The sequence below is a fragment of the Coregonus lavaretus genome (genome assembly GCF_964263955.1).
Source record: "Coregonus lavaretus genome assembly, chromosome: 30".
In the NCBI taxonomy this organism is placed as follows: Eukaryota; Metazoa; Chordata; class Actinopteri; order Salmoniformes; family Salmonidae; genus Coregonus; species Coregonus lavaretus.
Window position 1 is genome coordinate 22,341,515 of NC_140017.1, and position 27,070 is coordinate 22,368,584.

The 27,070-nt window shown below is 44.5% G+C and overlaps 2 protein-coding genes across 3 annotated transcripts in view; both read left to right on the plus strand.

Moving 5' to 3' along the window:
• LOC311105874 (RNA N(6)-adenosine-methyltransferase mettl16-like) overlaps nt 1-5,460 on the plus strand; it is a 35,214-nt gene extending 29,754 nt beyond the window's left edge. The window contains exon 10 of the mRNA XM_084148097.1: nt 4,478-5,460. Coding sequence (XP_084004223.1) covers nt 4,478-5,206 — 729 coding nt within the window. The 3' untranslated portion in view covers nt 5,207-5,460. The remainder of the gene's footprint in view (nt 1-4,477) is intronic.
• Nucleotides 5,461-8,069: 2,609 nt separating this feature from the next.
• Nucleotides 8,070-27,070, plus strand: part of mnta (MAX network transcriptional repressor a) — a 31,673-nt gene continuing 12,672 nt past the window's right edge. The window contains exons 1-4 of one of the 2 annotated variants that reach the window (XM_084148095.1): nt 8,070-8,151; nt 14,160-14,838; nt 15,275-15,316; nt 15,866-15,977. In XM_084148095.1, the coding sequence (XP_084004221.1) occupies nt 8,079-8,151; nt 14,160-14,838; nt 15,275-15,316; nt 15,866-15,977 (906 nt within the window). In that variant the 5' untranslated portion in view covers nt 8,070-8,078. The remainder of the gene's footprint in view (nt 8,152-14,159; nt 14,839-15,274; nt 15,317-15,865; nt 15,978-27,070) is intronic. The other variant, XM_084148096.1, reaches the window with a different exon arrangement.

Below are 27,070 nucleotides of genomic sequence, written 5' to 3' on the forward strand. Positions count from 1 at the left end.
TAGGTGGTAGGCGTGGTTGGCCCAGCTGAATTTGGTGCAGTGCAGGCAATAACATTTTAATTGCACCCATCTTGGCAGGGGAGAGCAAATGTAGGTGTTTTTAAAGCTAATTTCCTCAAAATCTACACATTTTGCCATGGAGCTGAGAGAACATTTTGCTGTTTTAAAACTAATTTCCTGCAATTCTACGATTTTTGCTTATGGAGCTGAAATAATTGTACCGTTTTAAAAGGAATTTCCTGCAATTCTACGCATTTTGCCATGGCTTATGCTGTGTTATTATTAGTGCTGAGCGATTTAGTTCTTTTTGAGGTCTGTACGGCTTCGGTTCGATTATTCAAAAATAATCACGGTTTATTTAATATTTTTCAAATGCACTATGCATTATGTGTGTTGAATGCTGTAACACAGAATAAAACAATTAATAAAAGTCCCATGATGGTAGTGACTGTCCATTACTGCTTATCACTTATGAATCATTTATTCACATTACTTTAATAAAATATTTCAGTTGTGTATACCTATAAAGTCTACAACCCCTTGAACTTTTTTTCACATTTTGTTGCGTTAAAGTGGGATTAATATGTAATGTCATTTTTTTTCAACGATCTACACAAAATACTTTGTCAAAGTGGATGGAAAAGGCTATATTGTGCAATATTTGCCCAACATTCTTCAAGCTCTGTCAAGGTGTTGGGGATCATGGCTAGACAGCAATTTTCAAGTCCTGCCATAGATTTTGAAGCCTATTTAAGTAAAAACTAACTTGGCCACTCAGGAACATTCACTGTCTTCTTGATAAGCAACTCGTGTACATTTTGCTTTGTGTTGTAGGTTATTGTCCTGCTGAAAGGTGAATTCTTCTCCCACTGTCTGGTGTAAATCAGGTTTTCCTCAAAGATTTTGCCTGTGCTTAGCTCCATCCCGTTTCTTTTCATCCTGGAAAACTCCCCAGTCTTTTCCGATGTCAAGCATACCCATTCCATGATGCAGCTACCACCATGCTTGAAAATAAGGAGGCAGTTACTCATTGATGGGTTGTTGATTTTGCCCCAAACATAAGGCTTTGCATTTAGGCCAAAAAAGTGTATTCCTATGCCGTGTTTTTTTGAAGTATTCCTTTAGTGCCATTTCCACACATACTGTATGTTTTGGAATATGTGTATTCTTCTTTTGACACTGTCATTTAGGTCATTATTGTGGAGTCACTACAATGTTGATCCATCCTCAGTTTTCTCCCATCACAGCCATTGAACTCTGTAGTTTTAAAATTACCAATGGCCTCATGGTGAAATCCCTAAGCAGTTTCCTTCCTGCAGCTCAGTTCAGAAGGACGACTATCTTTGTGTCTGGGTGGTTTAATACATCATCCACAGCATAATTATTAACTTGACCATGCTTAGTGATATTCAATGTCTGATTTGTTGTTACCCATCCACCAATCACTGGCCTATGAGGCTTTTGAAAAGCTCCCTGGTCTTTGTAGTTTAGTCTGTGCTTGAAATTCAATACTTGACAGAGACCTTACAGATGTATGTATGGGGGACAGAGGAAGGGGTAGTCATTTATTTAAAAAATGTAAACCGCTATTATTTCACACAGTGTGAGTCCATATAACTTATATGATTTGTTAAGCCAAATGTTTACTTCTGAACTAATTTAGGCTTGCCTAAACAAAGTGGGTGAATACTTATGCAACAACTTTTCTTTTCACTTTGATCTACACAAAATACTCAATGTCAATGACAAATTGCTATTAAATCTGTTTCAATCCCGCTTTAGCGCAACAAAATGTGGGGAAAAAAAGTTCAAGGTGGTGTAGACTTTCTATAGGCTTTGTATTATAATTGTTTTATTTGACTATTTCATTATTTCAAAGTCACTATTTTAGTAGTACTTCAAAGTAAATCAGGCATACTTTTATGAGTCCTGAGTACCAACTATCAGTCACTTAGATCATGTATTTTCCGGTAGAGATACCTCGTGAATCAACAGCTCTCTATCCTTCACGATTGCGCATTCTTCTCTCCCTCGCTGTGTCTGTCCCACACTAACCTAATGTAGCAGCTGTAAAAGAAACACAGCACACAGACCGTACAAGTAGGCGCGCAATGGATTATGGTCATTGTAGTTAATTGCATTTTCTGCGCTAAACTATGTAGAATATTGGCCTGCTGGAAACTACAGCTCCCTACTACATCGCACAGTTCGGCCTTGATCCAATTTATCTCTAGAGAAACTGTGCAATGTTCTCATTGAGCTCTCAGAAAATAAACGTACAAAATGGAATTCAAATAATTGAACGTACATCTGTCAATTAGTTGTTTAAAAAACAAAATATTACCGAAATTGAGCACTAGTTCTTATGCTCAAACATAAGGAAATCAATGGGGGCCCAAAATACTTTTGAATGCATCATTATTTGAATTTTAGATTCTCCCAGACAGTAGCTTTTATCTTGGTGATTGTTAGTTTTCAATATTGATCTTATACAAAAAATATATAGTTCCATTATCTTTTCTACATACTTTCTTTCTGGTTTTAGTCATTTATATTTACAAACTATTTTCCATCCCTAAATAAATAAATATCTATACACACACACACACACACACCGAAAGTATTCAGACCCCTTTGGCTTTTCCCACTTTTTGTTAAGTTACAGCCTTATTCTAAAATTGATTAAATTAAATGTTTTCCTCAATTTAAACACAATACCCCATAATGACAAAGCGAAAACAGGTTCTGAAATGTTTGAAATTATTAAAAAATAAAACATCTTATTTACATAAGTATTCAGAAGAAAGACTCAAAATTGAGCTCAGGTACATCCTGTTTCCATTGATCATCCTTGATGTTTCTACAACTTGATTGGAGTCCACCTGTGGTAAATTCAATTGATTGGACATGATTTGGAAAGGCACACACCTGTCTATATAAGGTCCCACAGTTGACAGTGCATGTCAGAGCAAAAACCAAGCCATGAGGTTGAAGGAATTGTCCGTAGAGCTGGACAGGATTGTGTCTCGGCACAGTTCTGGGGAAGGGTACCAAAAAATGTCTGCAGCAATGAAGGTCCTAAAGAACACAGTGGCTTCCATCATTCTTAAATGGAAGAAGTTTGGAACCATCAAGACTCTTCCTAGAGCTGGCCGCCCGGCCAAACTGAGCAATCGGGGGAGAAGGCCTTGGTCAGGGAGGTGACCAAGAACCTGATGGTCACTATGACAACGCTCCAGAGTTCCTCTGTGGAGATGGTTGTCCTTCTGGAAGGTTCTCCCATCTCTGCAGCACTCCACCAATCAGGCCTTTATGGTAGAGTGGCCAGACGGAAGCCACTCCTCAGTAAAAGGCACATGACAGCCCGCTTGGAGTTTGCCAAAAGGCACCTAAAAACAAGATTCTCTGGTCTGATGAAACCAAGATTGAACTCTTTGGCCTGAATGCCAAGCATCACGTCTGGAGGAAACCTGGCACCATCCCTACGGTGAAGCATGGTGGTGGCAGCATCATGCTGTGGGGATGTTTTTCAGCGGCAGGGACTGGGAGACTAGTCAGGATCGAGAGAAAGATTAAATGAGCAAAGTACAGAGATCCTTGATAAAAACCTGCTCCAGAGCACTCAGGACCTCAGACTGGGGTGAAGGTTTACCTTCCAACAGGACAACGACCCTAAGCACACAGCCAAGACAACACAGGAGTGGCTTCGGGACAAGTCTCTAAATGTCCTTGAGAGGCCCAGCCAGAGCCCGGACTTGAACCCGATCAAACATCTCTGGAGAGAACTGAAAATAGCTGTGCAGCAACGCTCCCCATCCAACCTGACAGAGCTTGAGGGGATCTGCAGAGAAGAATGGGAGAAACTCCCCAAATACAGGTGTGCCAAGCTTGTAGCGTCATACCCAAGAAGACTCTAGGCTGTAATCGCTGCCGAAGGTGCTTCAACAAAGTACTGAGTGAAGGGTATGACTACTTATGTAAAAGTGATATTTCTGTATTTTTTTTAAATTATATATTTGCAAACATTTCTAAAAACCTGTTTTTGCTTCGTCATTATGGGGTATTGTGTGTAGATTGAGGAATAATAATAAAAAATCTAGAATAAGGCTAACGTAACAATGTGGAAAAAGTAAAGGGGTCTGAATACTTTTTGAATGGTGTTTACTGTTTGGACCTGAAAAAACACTTAGGCCGCCCGCCCAATACTTTTCTATGCAGAAAAACACCCTGACACATACAGCAATCACAAAAACACTCCGCAAGCAACACACTCATACCGTAAGGAACGTGCACACATACTGCAAGCACCACACACAGACAACTCCTTAAGCATTTACATGTACACACCACATTCATTGCATACTGGACATACCTTACTGCAAACACACTCCCTAACCCAGATTCTCCAACAGAGGCATACAAATCCTAGATTCTAGACAAAAAAATACACAGCAACCGTGTCATCTGTATTCTACAGGTGCTGCACAAGCGTGTCCCATGTGGGAGGAAGGAGCAGAGTCTGTTCCTGACTGCTGTGGAGAACACCTGGATCCACGGGAGACAGAGACGCAGAGACCAGGGACGACACCTCAGAGAGCTGCCCAGAGCGCCCCCCAGTGGTACTTCCCCCACCCCTTCCTCAGTCACAGCCCATCACCACTCTACACACATTCCGTATAGCTCACACTCAGATTCACACACTCCCACGGCAGCACAAGGGCCAGGCTGTGTTCCACAGTCAGGGACCAACCGAGCCGATGGAGCCGACTCTCAGTGGGCCAGCGGACAGGAAGTCCAAAGCCAGGAGGAGGAAACCAGCTGTGTCCCAGTAAAGAACAGTGGGACAGAGGAGGATGTCGTCATGGAGTCTTCTCCTACCTCTATAACACCCAATACCACACTGGTTCAAACGGCACCATCCACCACAACTCAGAAACAGCAAGGCATAACCACCCCACAGGAAGTACCTCCCGAAACACAGGAAGAGGAAGTCAATTCCATTGGACAGGAAGTGATGCAGCCACAGAGCCCCGGCACTGTGCAACACTTCCTGTTTAAGTGCTTGGTGAACGTGAAGGCTGAGGAGCAGGATGTTGCTGTGGAGATCCACTGGGTGGAAGGCCAAAACAAGGACCTGATGAACCAACTGTGTACCTACCTGAAGAACATTCTGTTTAGAGTGGTGGCCAAGCCACTGGGGACATAATGGAACATAGTTAACCTGTAGTACTGGGTCATGTTCATTAAGCAGAACATTTTAGAAATACAGGCAGGGACTTTGGGAACATAACTTACCAGTTGTCCTGTATTGTTCTATTTGTGACCAGTTTGTAGGAGGTAAAGTATAAAATGTACTTATTTGCTGGTCCTTTAGTTTCACCAAGTCTCCTTGTCAAGGTTATAATGAGTAGTGAATATTTTAGTTATTTCAAGTTTGATAAATTAAAATGTATAAATGTATGTTTTAGTAACATGTTATTTGTGTATTTCCATGTTCAGTTAGTGTTATACACACAGGGGGTCTATCCCAGAGACAATTAATTTGTCTAGGATGCCGTTTCCATAAGCAGCCACAAGAGGGCAGTCTATAGCTGCAGCTAATCCACTTGTTTCCTCCTGTTGATGAAATACAGCTTATCAACACATTCTGGGGAGACACTCGCTTCACCTTTATAAGTGGCCTGTCGTAGTATCACATTTAGAAAGTGATGCCAGCCAAATTAGACGGCCGTATCGACGACTTCAGCCGGTAATGAATGATCTTTGTACACACACACTTTGGCTGAAGCAATACCTCCTAGTAATGCAGGATTTCCAATCTTTCCTCAGTCTTTCCTGTGCCTAGAGTGCCTGTACATGCAATTGTCACAAACAGACACACTTCCTGAGCAGAGATTTAGTGGTGAATACCAGGAAAAGCGCCCCAGCAGTGGACCCAATGTGTATTTGCCACGTGCACAGGATACAACTGGTGTAAAACAGTACTGTGAAATTCTTATTTTGAGAGCTCTTTCCCAACAATGCAGTGCTGGTAATAATATATAATCAATGAACAGCAGCGTTATGGTAGTAATACGTCTAATCATTATAGAAGCTGAGTGCATGTGGCTGTAAGTGTATGGCGTCAGTAATGAGTGTGTCAGTGGGTAGAGACCTGCGGATGGGCATAGTCCGTGTGAATAGCCTGAATGAGAACAGTAGTTGTTAGCCATTTAACAGTCTTATGGCCAGGGGATAGAAGCTGTTTAGGAGTCTGTTGGTCTGAGCCTTGATGCACCGGTACCGCTTGTCAGACTTGAGCATGGAGAACTCTCCATGTCTCGGGTGGCTGGAGTCTTGGGCAATTTTTCTGGCCTTTCTCAGACACGGTCTGGTATGTACGTCCTGGATGGCTGGGGGCTCGCCCCCAGTGATGCGCTGGGCCGTCCGCACCACCCTCTGTAGGGCCTTCCGTGCAGTTGCCATACCAGACGGATACAACCAGTCAGGATGCGTTTAATGGTGCAGCTGTAGACACAGTGTGTGCGTATATGTATACAGAGTATGTGTCTGAGTTCACAGCTCTGTGTGAGTGCAACTGTGTCACTATCACATAGTGGCCTTTTTTTAAAGCCACAATATTGACTTCCTGTCTTTTTTTGTTGTGTGTTCTGAGGTCACACACAGCAGGCCTTTGATTTGATCATCAGTTCCTGTGTGTGAGAATCATGTAAAGGTCAGTGTGAAAAACAGAACAGCAATGTGCTGATTACAACATTGGCTTTTGTCTTTAGATTTGACACATCATCCACAAAGAGGTGCCACCTAAATTCAACAACAAAACATTATGGTACCTTTGGTCTTGAAAAACTGTTAAATAGCTATCAATCCAGTAAAAAAACAAGCATAATGATTGTTAATTATCTAAGTTCAAGGGGTATGCTGCCAACAAAGCAAAAGAGCAGTTACTGCTCATATAGTTAAACTGAGAAAATGGACTACTCACCGAACAGCCAGACAGTTGGCGCAAGGTTGTCGACGCTCCGCCATGTGGCGGGAAAGGCGTACTGTCTCTTGAAATAACAAACGTTCGAATTGCTCTCGTTTAAAGCCACCCCGCACCACGTTGTTTGGGAATTGACTATTCCACCACGCCCTTTGCATGACTAATGGTACATTTATGACGGTAGATACTGCAAATGGTTGCAATCAATAAATTACATGTTTACCTTGACATTACTTTAAACAGACACAACTGTGATGACTAATACATGTATGTCTGTAAATGATCGCTGGTTGTAGCTCAGTTAGTAGAGCATGGCGCTTGCAACGCCAGGGTTGTGGGTTCGTTTCCCACGGGGGTTCAGTATGAAACATGTATTCACTCACTAAACTGTAAGTCGCTCTGGATAAGAGCGTCTGCTAAATGACTAAAATGTAAATGTAAAAATGTTGCTGAGGCCACTGACCTGGAGACCGAATCATAATATGGGAATGATGGCTACTGCACTAGTTTGCCCATGTGTGCAAGCGCCATACCTTGTTGTTCTCCCTTGTGATTGGCTATTAGGCAATGATATGTAAATATCTTGCCGTGAACGGATACAGATAAATCGTGGATGAGGATTACATGATAAAACATGTAGTTTGTGTTCATCATAGCACTATGAAATTCAATGTTGAAACAACTGTTGGAAACAACATGCTGATTTGTGAAAATGCAACTGAGGAACGACATGCACAATCTGTTTAATTTTCATGCTTCGTTTTCTTTCATAAGAAATAGCAGTAGGTCAGTCCATTCCAAGACACCATTTCGTGTTTTCTTTGTCATTGCAGCGTATGGGAGGGAATACATGTGTGGGCGGTCTTAAATGGTATGCTTTTGGCCCTGATTTGTTACCTACTACTCTCAGCGCCATCTTGTTGCAACTCCTCTACGTATGTGGAAGAGTTTCTACGAGGGGTATCCGATTACCTTTTTCTTCAGTTTTGCTGACTGAAAGACTGGATCCTTACATTGAAAAATAAAGTGCATACCCTGTAACATTTGCTTATTTTTTTTGCTTATAACATTTTGTTTCCAATACGGAGAAGAAATGAGCATCGACACGCTTTTAGAAGCAGCAAAGTTTTTGGAATTGCAAGCCCAGCAACAACAGAAAGCACGTGGTATGTAAAGGTTACAATCCATTATAGGTTTTCTAGAGGCTTTCAAAGTTTGGATTTGAAAGGATCAAACGAATTCGTTATTTAGATGTGTCAAATCTATAAGATATTTCTACTGGGAGAAGATCTGCATGCATTTTACCTCTCAATGTAAATCTACTTTTTTACCATAAAAATAATTTTGGTTTATAATTTAAGATTACGTCCACAGTTGATTGAATTGCCTTTGTTTGCGTTGGGGGTCGTGACTAATCAGACTTCCTTGTCTCGACTATTTAGTTGGCTTTACTGAGTTAAATGTCTTGAGCAACTTGAGGTGTGATTTGAAATGGTAGCCTATTTCAGAGTGGATCCTTGTTCTAAGAAGTTGGCTACAAATGTATCATTTGGATGTGTGACAGGAGACAATGTAGCCGTGTGAATTTTACTGCATTACAGACGCGTCGATCGAAACGCCTCCTATCAAGTCTTGAAACGATCGTGTTTATTTGCAACACTGTTTCCAACCCTGTAACCTTAACATTTAGCGACTGCTTTTAAAGTCGTATAGTAACCTTCACTCATTATTTTACATTCAAACAACTCGCAGTAAAGGGCGGTGGCGAAGGGAGCGCTAAAGTCGTTTTACATCATCTGACCTGACATAGCAGGGGGATCATATGACAGATTCAGGCTTCCCTCTCGGTTTCTGTGACGATCAATCATTCTTTTGAATTCCTAAAATGATTGTTTGAACACAACTTTACATTTATGTGCTTTCGTACATTGCACATTTTAAACTGAAATGTAGGCTAGATAGAACATTCCTAGGAAAGGAACCTTCGGCTCACGCGCTAATCGCGTAATTTTTTTTGCGTGTAGCTGTTGACGTGTCCAAATTGATCATGACCCATATCTGCAACGGGGACCGCCCCTTTCACCACGTGCATGCTCGGCAGTCCTACATCCGGAGGCCCGCTCCCTCCCTGTTCTCTTCTCTGTAGTGCTGCTGCTAGGTCACGGTGTGGAAGAAAGTAGGGCAGGGTTTCTCCCCCTCTACTGTACTCACTCCTCTGCTATGTGCTGTGGTTATATAAGTGGAACTACACATGTTTTTATAAAAGTTATTATCTCCAACCTGTCAAGGCCATAGAGCTAAACACAACCAGGCAAAATTTCAATAGATCTTTCTTAGTAAGTCAAACAAACAGTGCAAACATTAACCATGTAACTCCTCTCACTGAATATTGTTTTTCCTGTTATTGTTTTCCCTATACTTTGAAAGGGTGTGTGTTATTATATAAGAGCACGTGGTAGTCTCGAGTCAACCAATTTACTGAACAAAATAAAGTTGTTGGATAAGTGTTTTAATTGACAAACTAATGCAGTTATGTTATACCAGACTTCAGATCAAATTATATTTTCCACATGCGCCGAATACAACAGGTGTAGACATTACAGTGAAATGTTTACAAGCCCTTAACCAACAATGCAGTTTAAAATAAAATAAAAGGTGTTAAGTAAAAAAATAAAAGCAAATAACTAAAGAGCAGCAGTAAAATAAAATAACAGTAGGGATGCTATATACAGGGGGGTACCGGTACAGAGTCAATGTGCGGGGGCACTGGCTAGTCGAGGTAATATGTACATGTGGGTAGAGTTAAAGTGACTATGCATAAATAATAAACAGAGTAGCAGTAGCATAAAAGGGTGGGGTAGCCATGATTTAGCTGTTCAGGAGTCCTATGGCTTGGGGTAGAAGCTGTTGAGAAGCCTTTTGGACCTAGACCTGGCGTTCCGGTACCGCTTGACTAGGGTGGCTGGAGTCTTTGCCAATTTTTAGGGCCTTCCTCTGACACCGCCTGGTATAGAGGTCCTGGATGGTGGGAAGCTTGGCCCCAGTGATGTACTGGGCCGTAGGCACTACCCTCTGTAGTGCCTTGCGGTCGGAGGCCGAGCAGTTGCCATACCAGGCGGTGACGCAACCAGTCAGGATGCTCTCGATGGCGCAGCTGTAGAACCTTTTGAGGATCTGAGGACCCATGCCAAATATTTTCAGTCTCCTGAGGGGGAATAGGCTTTGTCGTGCCCTCTTCACGACTGTCTTGGTGGCTCTCACCTTGATTTACAAAAGTATGTTTATGAATGGCATGAGAACTAGGCTATCTTGAACTGTGCCTCCGATTTGACCAGATACCAAGGTGTGGGCGTCATTCTCTCACGCCTTAGGTCAATGCTTTCACATCTGATTACTCATGGGTTGAGAACCAAGATGGTAAAAGGTAACAACAACCCTTTCCTCTACCTTATCCACAGCTTTCTACTCACCAGTCAGTTCCATGATCTGTCGTTCATTTGCAGAGAGATGACAGAGGGGTAATGACCTGTGTACACAGTCATTGAATGCTGGTCACTTTAATGTTTACATACTGTTTGACCCACTTTATATGTGTATATACTGTATTCTAGTATGGCTCATCCTATATAACTACTGCTGTACACACCTTTTCTATTAATATACTGTCTAATGGCTATACACACCATCATATATATTTATAATCTGGACTCTGACATTGCTCGTTTTTATATTTGCGTGTATTGTTAGGTATTACTGCACTGTTGGAGCTCAGAACATGAGCATTTCGCTACACCCGCAATAACATCTGCAAAATGTGTAAGCGACCAATTTGATTTAGGAGTTTTGACACCTCAACACTACCTGTCCAACAAATGACAAGCACACCACTCTGCACTTAAAGGGAGGTTTAAGTATGTAATGGGTTTTAAAGGACCATCCGTCTCAGATGCATGTAGAGGAGGACTTTTCCTGGCTCTGGGGAGGGGTTGATCTCTGTAATGGGTTTTTAAAGGACCATTCTTCTCATCTACTTGTAGAGCGGAATTAGACAGTGCTGGCTCTGTTTTTGACTTACTCAGTTTGACCTTTTGAATCCTACTCTGGGTGTCTCACTGGGCAAGGTCGAACCAATCCTTCTGGGGTTTGTCCTAACCAATCCAGTTCTTCTGGGGTTTGGCCTAACCAATCTAGTCCTCCCAGGGTTTTATGGGTCGTTCTTGTATGTGGGAGGAGAGCACTTAATGGACTGCAACTTCTCAGAGCTCCTGAACTTTGAACTCTGACTGCACTTTATCAATACTGAGTGGAGCGGATAGGCCTGAGGTGAAGGTTAAACACTAATGACGGTGTTGTTTACACTGATGACAGTGCTACGGTGTGCACTAATGAATACAACCTGGTCTTGGACATTTTACTAACTTAAGTAGGCCTAGTTTATGTTAGTATAAAGGCAAGTAAAAAGGGGGGTGGAAATCAGAATGAAAAGTAGCATAAATAAAATAAAAGTATGTTTGTGTGTGTGTATATATCACAAAAGTAGTGCACTGGGCCTTTGCGGACTGATAGCCGTCTGGAGCTTGCGGGCAAACCCAACCCCCTGGTCGAAGAACAAAATCGCAGCACCCCAAACTACTTCCCCCAGCGATGATCTTTATTTGAGACTATTATCTAAGACTCTCGGTGGCTTTCAGTGTCGCTGTGACAATCTGGCCTCCAGGCCTCTGCTGTGCTGGGGAGAGCAGAGCTGTTGCTTGTTCCTGGCTCTGAAGAAAATATGTCCAATGCCTGTGTTAACTGCGAAATCATGTTCCATGTATGTTATGGACTTGGCCTCTTTTGGAAGATGCACAGCCAGAGAGCGTTATTATGACACACACACTGTTATGCTATGCTTTGAGACTTTCACTTTTGTCAGTATCTTTGACTACAGGCAGCTACATCCTCCCGATAATCAGTTAAATTACCACAGCTTGGGCCCAATCCACACACCGTTGTATGTCCTACATTTCTCACACGCTTCTGAGAAGTTCTCAGAACAGCCCAATTGAATCACGTCTCCCAATGAATTGGATATGGAGGTGTAAGGTAAGGGAAGGGAAGAAGGGAACATTGTGTAGCTAACGTGCTGTAATGGCCACGTTTGGCACGGCTCTGCTCCACCCCTTATCGATGTAAAGGATGGCTGTAAAGCTCTCTTGTGTCTGACGTGTTCTAACACCACTATTACCATAGCAACCGGACAACCCCCTCTCCCCCTAGTATCTATGCATGCTGTTGGGGGGGGGGGGGGGGGTTGGTGATTCTCCAATCTGATTGGATGAAGAGGTGAGGTCGTTGCTAGAACTCAGGGATTCAAACCACTCTCTTCCTTTGTCTCTCTGGCTTGTCCTGGTTGTCATCTTTTCTCCCCCACTCTGAGACGAGAATGTGTTAAAGGAGCTAGGAAAACGCAATGTGAGCTCATTCTCAAGGACAGCACGTGGACCTAATGTTAAGAGCGTCAGTACTGAAACGTTCTAAAAGACAAGTTGCCTCCTAAATAACAGATACAGTCAGGGCGTTTTGCTCCACTATTTTTCTATGTCTTCAGTCTCAATACTGCACTAACATCAGCACAATGTGTTCAGTCACAACACTGTGTTAGAGGGCTGGATGATTTACCACCAACCGCAATCTGTAGCTCTCTCTTTTAGGGCTCTCAGTACATGTGGAAATATCACACAGTGTAGTTTCACAGAAAAACAATTCTGCTTCAGCTCAAAGTTTCACGAACTCTTCATTACAGTATGTAGGCCTACAGAAGCTTGCAATATCCCAACAGAACATATCCCTTTCTACATTGGAACTAAGACAGTATGACTGGGATTGGGCGAGAGGCATAAAACCTGCTTTTACTTGGACACACTGACCTTGGAATATACCCCACTTCCTCTTCTAAAAAAAACTTGTCTCACACACTGAGCGCAGCCCAGCTTTTACATTTACATTTTAGTCATTTAGCAGACGCTCTTATCCAGAGCGACTTACAGTTAGTGAGTGCATACATTATTTTTTATACTGGCCCCCCGTGGGAAACGAACCCACAACCCTGGCGTTGCAAACACCATGCTCTACCAACTGAGCTACATCCCTGCCGGCCATTCCCTCCCCTACCCTGGACGACGCTGGGCCAATTGTGCGCCGCCCCATGGGTCTCCCGGTCGCAGCCGGCTACGACAGAGCCTGGATCTCTAGTGGCACAGCTAGCACTGCGATGCAGTGCCTTAGACCACTGTGCCACTCGGGAGAGTATTTTAGTCATTTAGCAGATGCTCTTAACCCTAATTGCTCCTGTAAGTCGCTCTGGATAAGTGCCTTGCTTAAGGGCACATCGACAGATTTTTCCCTTTAGTCGGCTCGGGGATTAGAACCAGCAACTTTTCGGTTACTGGCACAACGCTCTTACCCACTAAGCTACCTGCGGCCCCACACACACTGTCAGTCAGTTCTCCTGTCATATTGCAGACCTGTAACTGTGTTAATCCACTTGTAAAAAGGATAAACAGCATTGAGTTTTGTCATGTAGCCAGCCAACCAGCCAGCGCCAACAAGAGCAACGTAATGAGTTGTATAAATATAGGACTTTGGCTGCCTCGGAAATGGCACCTATTCACTATATAGGGCACTACTTTTGACCAGGGCCAACAGGATTCCCTCAAAGACGAGCTCTGTTTAATATAATGCCAATTATTGTAACTTGTTTCTGGCTGGCAAGGCATTGCGGCTGCATTATACAGCTTTTATAAGCTGTCAGAGTTCCTTGAGGCAGGATGAGGTCTATGCCTACAGGTTTGGTATGAACGTATGTCAGCGTTGGAATAGCCCTATAGAGGGTAGGAGGGGGGTGTCTGGCATCGTATTTCAATTCAGACCATACAAGGGCAACATAAGCTGTGAACACTGTGTGTTAGCTAGGTGAATAGATGGCTGAGTGCATCCTTCCAGCTATTCTAGTTTTCCTCCTTCCCGTCTTTTGTCTATTGATTTGTAGTATTCATTGGGAATGAACCCGGCTGTCAAACTCACTAGATGGAGATTAGTCAGAGGATGCTAGAAATGTTCTCAGACATGTTTCTGCTGGGACCTAACCTTTGCTGCTCTAGTCTCTAACCATTACTTCTTTCTCTCCTCACAGAGGAGAATGAGCTGAGGGAGAAGCTTCGCCTCGAACAGCTATCTGACCACACCCACAGGCACAATGTCACTTCCTACTCCTCCCTCATTCAAATGAACCATGTGACCCGAGCAGAAGAGCCCTGCCCCCACTCGGAGCGCTGCCCCTCTGTCCCTCCCCCACTGCCGCCCCCCTCCATGCCCATCACCGTCATCCCAATCCCCATGATGACCTCCAACCACACAGGTCTGTCCCCCACCATCCCAACCCCCTCCTCCACCACCCTGTCCCCCCAGGCTGGGGCAGCACCCCACCTGGCCTCCCCCAGGAGGGACCCTCACTCCCCAGGGCAGGACCACCAGGGACAGGGTGCGCTTTTGGCTCTCTCTCCTCAGGTGAAGACCGACCACTCCCACCACTTGCCTTTGGCCCAATCTGGCAACCACAAGCAGAATCAGCACTACCATCATCACCTTCCGCAGATTATTTCCCCACAATCTGGCAACCATAAACTGCAGCAGCAGCAGCAGCAGTCTCCCCAGCTGGTGCAGCCCTACCCTGGCTCCATCGTCTCAGCCCCGCAGCTGCATGCCTTACTCCCCCAGCCAGGGCCCCCCCAGACTCCGTGTGGGGGCCAGACCAGCCCTGTTGGGGGCCGAGGCAGCCCCCCTGACCTGGACGGGAAGAAGAGGCCTGGAGGGTAAGTGGCCATTTTGTTATTTATAGGAGAGATGGTTTGCACTATGTTTGGATTCTTTTCCTCCATTTGCATTTTAGTTTTCCTTTTATGTCTGTAGCTGTGCCTGTGATTGTCAGTCACTTGTTGAGCAGTAAGGCACAAACGGTATCAGAAGAATCACGAACCATGAAAAGTCACTGCACTGAAGGATTCTTGGACTAAATTATTCTTGGATTATGTGCTCCATAATGGGTATGTCCTGATTGGACAATTGAGCAATAATCAGATCCAATTAGCTGCCTGTGCATATTATACATTATATTGTTGAAGTAAAGTAACAGAGATGATGGAGTACTTTATATTTGTTGGTTGATTTGATTCTTGTTCTGTGAGTCTCGTCGTCTTGCCCATTCTGGACACCCAATCTTATAATGTGCTCCGATCTGTGCTTTTACAGGGCAGGGACAAGAGAAGTACATAACAAGCTTGAGAAAAACAGGTGGGTGCATCTCTCTCCCATGGTCGCCTTTATTAAACAAAGAGGGTTGAGCTCTTTGCACAGGGCAGTTTAAGGTTATGGTGAGATTAGGTGTACACTATTATTGCCCACGTCTTTTTTCAACCGAGTTGCTTACTTACTTCTCTGTCCTGTTCTAAAAACAAATTATACTCTCATTTATTCACTTATGGCTTATCTATAGATATTGCATTTGTCAGACAATAATTTATGATATCTTGGACTTGTTAATGGCTTTGAATGTTCTGCTTATTCTGATAGTACTTCAATGTACTGTAGTAGTAGGGATATAATGCCCAAAACGGGACTAAGCAGAGGAGTTGTTGCCTACCCCTGCCTGCATCCTTTGTCACAGACGTTTTACCATGAAACAGAAACCTGTTCAATGTGTCTCATGTTGGTAGTAATTATTTATTAGTATTTTTTTATTTTTAAGCTGAATGTGTGAAATCACGCCTTGTCCTGCCTCTTCCTCTCACTAACAGACGCTTCTCTCTCTACCTCTTTCATCCTTCCATCCCTTACTCTCAGACGTGCTCACCTGAAGGAGTGCTTTGACACCCTGAAGAAAAACATCCCCAATGCAGATGAGAAGAAGACTTCTAACCTCAGTGTCCTGAGGAGCGCCCTCAGATATATACAGGTAAGCAAGCTAGAAGAACTGCATGGTTGAGCAAAGGATAAACTACTACTGAATGGAATTCGCTGTTGAATTCAGTGTAGATTTTCACTCTGTGTTTTCACCGTTGAGTTTACTGTGGATTTTCTAGTTTTCCAATGTTTATTGTTTCCCTGTCAAGGGAAGTAGGGTCAGTTTTGTTTCAAACTTTGTAGGCCTTGTTTGAAGAAGCATTTTTCCAGTAACAAAGTTGGAGTTTATACTTGTGGATAATTTAATAAGTGTTGTTGGCAGACAGTGTACTGCAGGGTAGGCAACTAGATTCAGCCACAGTCCGATTTTTGTCAGAGTGGATGGTTCATGGGCCGGAACGTAATTATAATAATTTGTACACTGCAAATTGACCAAACTAATCCCAAAAGAGATTCTATTTGAAAATAACAATTTCATACCTTGATTACATTGAGACACGATCACGTCTCTTTTTTAATTTGTGGGAATACTTGGTGAACAGATTGACTAAATTAAACCATTTTTTTTAAAGCAGAATTTCTATTGATTTTAGTTTTTTAGTTTTTGTGACCAAAATGTTATTTAGTTTTGTCAGTTTTCTTTTTTAGAGTGGGGTTACAGGTACAACAACTTATTTTTTGGGCCCAAAACTAAAATCCAAAATAAATCACTCACAGGCCGGTGTTGGCCCGCGGACCGCCTGTTGCTGACCCCTGGTGTACTGTCTGGTGGTGTTGCTAGGAAGTCAGGGTGTCTAGCTCTTCATCTCCAGCTGATTGTGTGTGAACTATGCCTAATCCACCACACCTTATTGTGTGGGCAAACTGTCTGTTACAAAATTGTTGTAAATGGCAATTAATTTCAGATGGACTAAGATAACAATCCTTATTTGTTTTACTGCCAGGAGGCTAATATTGGAGCTGCTTTGTATATCCTTAGGTCCTTGGTGTTCTTGGCAACGTCATTAGATCTGGTCTGGTTAGTCCAGGGGAGGGAAGGTCGTTTCTAGTCTCTAGCAGAAAGCTAAACTTTCTGGATATGCTCTGCTGCCCGGGGTATAGGCGGACCAGAGAGTCTCCAATGAAAATGTACAAAGAGTTCATTAAAACCCTTTTGAAAGATTATTAAAGCTAATCTTTTATCAAAGCTTTTTATTAAGATTATCTGATGTGATTAAAACCTTTCAATGGACTTTTGTGGTTGAAACAGGAATTACTATAATTAATAGTGGTTCAATGGGTCATGATGTGTGATACAGGCAGGTAGTATATCGAAAGCTATGTGTAAGCAGAGAGCAGGTGACCGGTGTACAAAGGTCTTCGACTAACCTACTTTAACTCAGGAGTGATGTGATAGTTCCCATTGCTATGTTCGTTGTGTATGTGCTTGTTAAATATACACACACACACTTCTTTCCTGTGCACCTCTACCTCTGGTGCTGGTGAGGATCTGATCTTGTATGTTGGTGGCAGCGCTGGAGTTCTCCTCCCTGGGAGGTGCATGGAGGGGGGCGAGGCAGGGCTAAGAGAGAGGGGAAACTAGGGCAGTGTGGGTGCACAGAGAACTCATGTCACCCAATCTCCCTCCTCCCCCTGCCTCCCTCTCTGTGTGATGAGGGAACGCCGTCTTGTTAGTGTGTCGTGCTCGACTAGCAGACTGACCCAGCAACCCCCCCCCACCCCCTCTTGACAGCCAAGCTGGATTTAGGGTGTATTTAAAGCACATGTACCGGCCAGGAAACAAACAAACAACTACAGACATTTTCCACTCTTTATGTATTTACACTAGCATGGTCCTTCATTTTTAGTTATTGGAATTTAAAGTGAAGAGGGAAAACCAGCTTAAATAATGCACTTTTGCAGGACTGAATACGGGTTAAAGAAATATCTTGAATTACTTGTACTGTAGGTTGTAAACTCCCACCAGTCTCTGAAGGCATAATAAGTATGTGACATAGGCCTTAATGTGCGTAGTTGCTTAATGTTGCCAGTGCTATAACACCCCAGTAGTAGAAGTCGTGCTGAGTCACGCAGTTCTATTCCATAATTTTTATTGGTTGAGCTCCAGTAGTGTTGGGTTGGGGCAGAGCAAGGGAGGGGTGAGAAGAAGAGTAGAGGGAGGAAAGAGATGGAGGGAGGGGTGTTTAAAACAGCGTGTGCTCTCTGTCGTTCCGACATGGACTGTACGGTGCAGGGCAGGCACGCGTTTCCTGACTGCACGCGCCTCTCTCTCCCCCTGCATGCCCCCTCCTGATCCCATCTCTTCCCCCTTTTTGTTACTTTAGGCAGGGGGGTGGGGCAGTCTGCTAATGTGACCAATGAGCACCAGACCAGAGAGGTTGAATAAGAGGATTTGGACAGAGGATTACTTTTCATTTGATTCATCTTTGGGCAGTGATGCTGGCAGCCCTTTGTCTGTCTGTCTGTCAGTCAGTCATCTTTGTTGAACATCATGGCCCCCTGGGTAGGAGTGCTGATCTAGGATCAGTTTTGCCTTTCAGATCATAATGAATAAGATTATTTGGTCAGGAGTGAGACACTTTATGAATACAAACTCTGATCATGTTATCTCCAGGCCGGGTCTCTTATCAGAGCATGTCTCTTTTTTTCCACTGAGGTTACTGTCACTGTGAGGTTACTTCTCGCCAACAGCCACTCTGCTGAGAAGTCAAGTCACACTTCCTTGTTTCATTTCTTCCTCCTTTCGTAGAAGTGACTGAGTGAGTAAGCTAGAGACCAAACCGACGAGGAACTTGCATATAAGGCTGCCTGCAAGCAGATTTTTCCTTCCCATGCTTCTTGGTTTGAGCTGTTTTTCTCAATACATTTTCTCCTACAGTAGTTTGTTGTCGTATGTGTTAGGCTATATTAGTTATTTAGATTGTACTACTTTACGACTTCCTGAGATGTGGTCTGTGCTGTCTAACATGGAATGTGTTTCTCTATCTGACCTAATTGCTGCAGATTGATATAATGCGTATTAAAATGGCTGTGTGTGAGAAAGAGAGCGCGGCTGTGTACTCTATGCTGCGCCATGGCTGGAACTCTTAAACCCTGGAGTGCTCAGCACTGGGGCTCCTCCCTCTTTCCTCTCTTCTTTCATCCCTCCCTCCTGCCTCACTCTGCTCACAGGGCCACATGAGCAGAGAGCACATGGCTACCCTGAGCTTTGTGACGTCACCCCCCCCTAAAGGGCCTCTCCTCCTCGCCCCGCCCATACCTGGAACAGACACCGCTACAGCCACAGCTCAGTGCTAGAGCTAGCTAGCTCCTCTCCTGGAACTGCCTGCGAGGGAGGCTTAGCTAGCCACCAACTGGAGGGAGGGTGAAAAGAGGGAGGGCGGGTGGAAAGAACGAGATTGAGATGGGAGGGTGGAAAGAGGGAGAGGGAGGGAGGGGACATGCACAGTCAGTCGTAAACACCAGGCTCGTTTTACCCAGCCTATTAGATTTCACTGGCGGCAGAACGACTCTGACGGAACCTGTTTGGGAAGCAGAAGAGCTGTGTGAAGAAGCTGTGCTGTTGGAGGGGAAATATGCTGTTCCATGTGGTGGGGAAAGCTGCTCATGTCAGCTACAGATCATATACAGTGGGGGGAAAAAGTATTTAGTCAGCCACCAATTGTGCAAGTTCTCCCACTTAAAAAGATGACAGAGGCCTGTAATTATCATCATAGGTACACGTCAACTATGACAGACAAAATGAGGGAAAAAAATCCAGAAAATCACATAGTAGGATTTTTTATGAATTTATTTGCAAATTATGGTGGAAAATAAGTATTTGGTCAATAACAAAAGTTTCTCAATACTTTGTTATATACCCTTTGTTGGCAATGACACAGGTCAAATGTTTTCTGTAAGTCTTCACAAGGTTTTCACACACTGTTGCTGGTATTTTGGCCCATTCCTCCATGCAGATCTCCTCTAGAGCAGTGATGTTTTGGGGCTGTCGCTGGGCAACACAGACTTTCAACTCCCTCCAAAGATTTTCTATGGGGTTGAGATCTGGAGACTGGCTAGGCCACTCCAGGACCTTGAAATGCTTCTTACGAAGCCACTCCTTCGTTTCCCGGGCGGTGTGTTTGGGATCATTGTCATGCTGAAAGACCCAGCCACGTTTCATCTTCAATGCCCTTGCTGATGGAAGGAGGTTTTCACTCAAAATCTCACGATACATGGCCCCATTCATTCTTTCCTTTACACGGATCAGTCGTCCTGGTCCCTTTGCAGAAAAACAGCCCCAAAGCATGATGTTTCCACCCCCATGCTTCACAGTAGGTTCCTGGTCCCTTTGCAGAAAAACAGCCCCAAAGCATGATGTTTCCACCCCCATGCTTCACAGTAGGTATGGTGTTCTTTGGATGCAACTCAGCATTCTTTGTCCTCCAAACACGACGAGTTGAGATTTTACCAAAAAGTTCTATTTTGGTTTCATCTGACCATATGACATTCTCCCAATCCTCTTCTGGATCATTCAAATGCACTCTAGCAAACTTCAGACGGGCCTGGACATGTACTGGCTTAAGCAGGGGGACACGTCTGGCACTGCAGGATTTGAGTCCCTGGCGGCGTAGTGTGTTACTGATGGTAGGCTTTGTTACTTTGGTCTCAGCTCTCTGCAGGTCATTCACTAGGTCCCCCCGTGTGGTTCTGGGATTTTTGCTCACCGTTCTTGTGATCATTTTGACCCCACGGGGTGAGATCTTGCGTGGAGCCCCAGATCGAGGGAGATTATCAGTGGTCTTGTATGTCTTCCATTTCCTAATAATTGCTCCCACAGTTGATTTCTTCAAACCAAGCTGCTTACCTATTGCAGATTGTCTTCCCAGCCTGGTGCAGGTCTACAATTTTGTTTCTGGTGTCCTTTGACAGCTCTTTGGTCTTGGCCATAGTGGAGTTTGGAGTGTGACTGTTTGAGGTTGTGGACAAGGTGTCTTTTATACTGATAACAAGTTCAAACAGGTGCCATTAATACAGGTAACGAGTGGAGGACAGAGGAGCCTCTTAAAGAAGTTGTTACAGGTCTGTGAGAGCCAGAAATCTTGCTTGTTTGTAGGTGACCAAATACTTATTTTCCACCATAATTTGCAAATAAATTCATAAAAAGTCCTACAATGTGATTTTCTGGATTTTCTTTTCTCAATTTGTCTGTCATAGTTGACGTGTACCTATGATGAAAATTACAGGCCTCTCTCATCTTTTTAAGTGGGAGAACTTGCACAATTGGTGGCTGACTAAATACTTTTTTCCCCCACTTGATGTTGCAAATATGAGTATTTCTCTGTTTTTAAGAGTATTTTTCACGGGCAGAGATTTTAACCTAGTTCCATTTCCATGTCCAATTCTTTGAATGGATGATTTCAGTTTTGACATTTTCAAATTCATTCAGTCTAGAGGGAGAACAAACGGAGAGAGGAAATCACAGAATTTGAAGTGTTACAAAGCGTTTTATTTTCTAATTTGTTTCCAGGCCTTTGTGTAAGGATTTACGTCATCAAAAGAGGCCTATGTAATACTGAAGTGGGTTACCTAGTTGTTCAGTTCTGATTCTGAATGACAATTATTTTCAAAGCAGCCCCAGATCCTATCTCATCTCATTGGGAGGTTCAGACGGTGTGTTTTGAGGAGTGTGTTTTTGGGTCAGGGTCCCCTGTGAGGGTGTGAGCTTTGACCCAAGCTGGAATAGTGGAATATTACTTCTGTCTGTCCTCAATGTGGTGTGTATTCCTGGTCAGTTTTAGCTCTGTGTGTGTATTACTGTGTGTGTGTGTGTGTGTGTGTGTGTGTGTGTGTGTGACTGTGTGTTCATGGTCAGGGTTAGTGTACTAGGTTGTGTGTGTTCCTTGGTCAGGTCCTATTCCATCTGTAAGTGGTTTAACACAGAGGGGAATTAACCATGGCTGAACATTAGTGCAATTTACTAGGAGACCAATTGAAAGGGGTCTGAACCTGGGGGAGCCTGGAAATGGACTCAGGGCACTTTGGAAAGTCTTTGTCGTTGTTGATTCAGACTCAAATGAGGCTACTTGTTGAGGTAATCTAGGCAGACTTAGGTTTGTGTCCCAAATTACACTTTATTCCCTATATAGAGCACTACTTTTGACCAGAGCTACTATGGGCCCTGGTCAAAAGTATGTCCTATGTGGCTCAGTTGGTAGCAATGCGCTTGCAACGCCAAGGGTCTTGGGTTCGATTCCCGCTGGGGCCACCCATACGAACATGTATGCACACGTGACTGTAAGTCGCTTTGGATAGTCCCGTGTAGCTCAGTTGGTAGAGCATGGCGCTTGCAATGCCAGGGTTGTGGGTTCGATTCCCACGGGGGGGCCAGTATGAAAAATGTATGCACTCACTAACTGTAAGTCGCTCTGGATAAGAGCGTCTGCTAAATGACTAAAATGTAAAATAAAAGCTTCTGCTAAATGGCGTATTCTATTCTATGTTCTGTTAGTGCACTAAATAGGGAGCCATTTGGGACTCCGCGTTAGTCTCAGTAGACTGATGCCTCCAGTATCTCTTGTTTGAAGTATTGTCATTGCAGTGTTGGAACAGCATCTTGGTCAGGTTTGAACCATCACTTTTTCAACAGCAACAGAATTATTCTGCTCTTCTCAGTTTTAAGAAAACATACTGTTCCTTTAGCCATGCTGTCACTGTCACAGCAAGCTTACACGTTGTTGTGCCATTTCCTCCAGCTCTGTCTGTATTAAGTACCTTTGACTCACACTGTCTGATAGCTTGCATATAACGGATGTTAGAAAAGTGAGTTCAGTTCCACACAGCCGGTAATTGCCACTCCATCCCCTGCCAACCGGTGAGGAAGTGAGAATTGAGCAGACGAGAGGGCACGGTTGCGGTTTGTATTGTTCATGGTGATCTCATTCTAGCAAAGCACAGTGCCAGTCAGAAAGATTGAAAAGGATTTTGATAGTGACCTTTTGTCCTCAGCAACACTTCTTCATAGTGACATTGCACCAAGGTCCGGAACACCACGACTATATAACCCATTACATGGCAAGAACTTACCACCCAGTTTGAACACAGACACATGCAAACAGCCCTTACGTGCACCCTAAAGTAAGTATTTGGGGCTATTTCCACTAAAAAGCGACTCCTTTTGTTTTGTTTTTTCTATTCCAACTTGGGACCCAGTGAGAAGACAACACAAAGGTTTACGGTTACTGATGATCACCACAAACGCTAGTCAAAAGACCAGTGTTCCCAAGGCTAGTTAGCTAGCGCCGTGCACTTAAGGAGTAGCTTGTATGCAATGTGTTTGGCTGCCTGCTGCTCACGCTATCTAGCTTAGGCTAACCTAGCGCAATCTGTCTCGGCGGTGCTGCAAAAGTGAGTCAGTGAGTACAGCCTGGCTGCTACCCCTCCTCCTCCCCCGCTACTCTCCCTCCCTCTCTCTGCGGGGCCATGTGCTCAGCACCTGCATTGCATGTCACGCCGCCTGAGCGGTGTTTACACACACACACACACACACACACGGCCCAGTCCTGCTCTATTTTCTTTCTCACAAACAGATAGAAACGAGGCGCCACTATTCCTCTTAGGAAAGGAGGGGGAAGGGAGGGGGTCATGTTTGTCACGTGCAAATGAAACCAAGCTAATTGTAACCCTGTCTCCCACTCCCTTTCTTCCCCTTGTCGTAGCATGGACTGCCTTGTCGTAGCATGGACTGCCTTGTCGTAGCTGCATGGCTCTTTTTGTCTGTGTTTCTAAGGATGGTAGGGACTTAGTAGTAGGTGGATCAATACAAATCAAATCAAATTTTATTGGCCACATGCGCCGAATACAACAGGTGCAGACATTACAGTGAAATGCTTACTTACAGCCCTTAACCAACAGTGCATTTATTTTTAATAAAAAAGTAGAATAAAACAAAGTGTTGAGAAAAAAAGAGCAGAAGTAAAATAGAATAACAGTAGGGAGGCTATATATACAGGGGGGTACCGGTGCAGAGTCAATGTGCGGGGGCACCGGCTAGTTGAGGTAGTTGAAGTAATATGTACATGTGGGTAGAGTTAAAGTGACTATGCATAAATAATTAACAGAGTAGCAGCAGTGTAAAAAGATGGGGTGGGGGGGGCAGTGCAAATAGTCCGGGTAGCCATGATTAGCTGTTTAGGAGTCTTATGGCTTGGGGGTAGAAGCTGTTGAGAAGTCTTTTGGACCTAGACTTGGCACTCCGGTACCGCTTGCCGTGCGGTAGCAGAGAGAACAGTCTATGACTAGGGTGGCTGGAGTCTTTGACAATTTTGAGGGCCTTCCTCTGACACCGCCTGGTATAGAGGTCCTGGATGGCAGGAAGCTTGGCCCCAGTGATGTACTGGACGGTACGCACTACCCTCTGTAGTGCCTTATGGTCAGAGGCCAAGCAGTTGCCATACCAGGCGATGATGCAACCGGTCAGGATGCTCTCGATGGTGCAGCTGTAGAATTTTTTGAGGATCTGAGGACCCATGCCAAATCTTTTCAGTCTCCTGAGGGGGAATAGGCTTTGTCGTGCCCTCTTCACGACTGTCTTGGTGTGTTTGGACCATGATAGTTCGTTGGTGATGTGGACACCAAGGAACTTGAAGCTCTCAACCTGTTCCACTACAGCCCTGTCGATGAGAATGGGGGCGTGCTCAGTCCTCTTTTTTTTCCTGTAGTCCACAATCATATCCTTTGTCTTGGTCACGTTGAGGGAGAGGTTGTTATCCTGGCACCACATGGCCAGGTCTCTGACCTCCTCCCTATAGGCTGTCTCATCGTTGTTGGTGATCAGGCCTACCACTGTTGTGTCGTCTGCAAACTTAATGATGGTGTTGGAGTTGTGCCTGGCCATGCAGTCATGGGTGAACAGGGAGTACAGGAGGGGACTGAGCACGCACCCCTGAGGGGCCCCCGTGTTGAGGATCAGTGTGGCAGATGTTGGCCCGTCAGGAAGTCCAGGATCCAGTTGCAGAGGGAGGTGTTTAGTCCCAGGATCCTTAGCTTAGTGATGAGCTTTGAGGGCACTATGGTGTTGAATGCTGAGCTGTAGTCAATGAATAGCATTCTCACATAGGTGTTCCTCTTGTCCAGGTGGGAAAGGGCAGTGTGGAGTGCAATAGAGATTGCATCATCTGTGGATCTGTTGGGGCGGTATGCAAATTGGAGTGGGTCTAGGGTTTCTGGGATAATGGTGTTGATGTGAGCCATGACCAGCCTTTCAAAGCACTTCATGGCTACAGACGTCAGTGCTACGGGTCGGTAGTCATTTAGGCAGGTTATCTTAGAGTCCTTGGGCACGGGGACTATGGTGGTCTGTTTAAAACATGTTGGTATTACAGACTCAGTCAGGGACATGTTGAAAATGTCAGTGAAGACACTTGCCAGTTGGTCAGCACATGCTCGTAGTACACGTCCTGGTAATCCGTCTGGCCCTGTGGCCTTGTGAATGTTGACCTGCTTAAAAGTCTTACTCACATCGGCTACAGAGAGCGTGATCATATAGTCATCCGGAACAGCTGGTGCTCTCATGCATGCTTCAGTGTTGCTTGCCTCGAAGCGAGCATAGAAGTGGTTTAGCTCGTCTGGAAGTCTTGTGTCACTGGGCAGCTCGCGGCTCTTTTTGTCTGTGTTTCTAAGGATGGTAGGGACTTAGTATTTTACATTTACATTTTAGTCATTTAGCAGACGCTCTTATCCAGAGCGACTTACAGTTAGTGAACACATTTATTTATTTATTTTATATACTGGCCCCCCGTGGGAATCGAACCCACAACCCTGGCGTTGCAAACGCCATGCTCTACCAACTGAGCTACATCCCTGCCGGCCATTCCCTCCCCTACCCTGGACGACGCTGGGCCAATTGTGCGCCGCCCCATGGGTCTCCTGGTCGCGGCCGGCTGCGACAGAGCCTGGATTCTAACCAGGATCTCTAGTGGCACAGTTTGCACTGCGATACAGTGCCTTAGACCACTGCGCCACTCAGGAGACAAACACCCAGTAGTAGGTGGATCAATACAGGCTGATACTAAAGAGGTGCTTCCATGCTTTCTCCGGGTTCTTGTCATGTGTTCTGTAGTGTCCATCTGCGGTTCTTGGTCTGTTTTATCAGGTACACCGTTTTGATCTAGTCTCACCCTAGCTGTTCCTGTGTGTTCTATGTTCTTGAATGGGGGTTGGGGCCGCTATCCTTGCTTGTGTAGACTACGGTTATTAGCTGGTAGTAGTTCAGCTTGCCTTGCAGAGTGTTTGACTTTCTCCAAGGACAGTATAGAACAGCCAAGTGCATACAGATGGCAACTACAGCTAGTATAGCAAGCAGATCGAGGTGTATCAATGGCTAGAAGCAGCTAGCTACTGGTTGGCATAGTGACAGAGGTGTGGCCATAGTCATTGTATCAGAGTGAGTTCAGTGGGTCTGGGTGTTTGTAGAGCAGTGAGTAGTACATACAGCATCGCTTTCGCTCTCTCTCTGTCGCCCTCTCTCTCTGTCTGTATGAGTCATAGCACTAGGCACGCACAGCTGTGGGCCACAAAATTCCACTGTGTGTGTTCATGAGCATGCTTGCAAAAGACACCACACTCGCATTCACATACGACTGTCTCTGTGTTAGTGTTGGCTTTATGACTGCGTTCTACAATCGTTGTTTTAATGTTATAGCATTGTTTATTTGGTCACTGATGTATGTTTCTGATGCCTTTTTAATATTCTACCACGGTACAACTGATGCACTGGGACAATGTGCTGCTTATCACCTGATGGGTTGCCAAGGAAACAATAGTGGTTTTCAGCTGTTGCCGTGACAACAAAATGGGGGGGACTTAATTATTTCATTAGCTGAGACAAGGAATGCAGACAGGTCTGCGAGTAGAGGGCTGGGCTGGGGGGGGGGGGGGGGGGGGGGGTTGAGGGTCTTTCTAGGAAAGGAACATAGGTGACTCAACACCAGCCAGTCAAGGGAGTCTGCAGCAGTACACCTTCTACTGGACTGAAAGAGCCTTAAACAACACCAGACTTGCGATCTTAATCGTTTTAACTCTACTCTACTCTAACATTTAAATCAAGACAGAATGACAGATAGCTCTAGACTGCACAACAGTCTCATCACACACACACACCTCTCC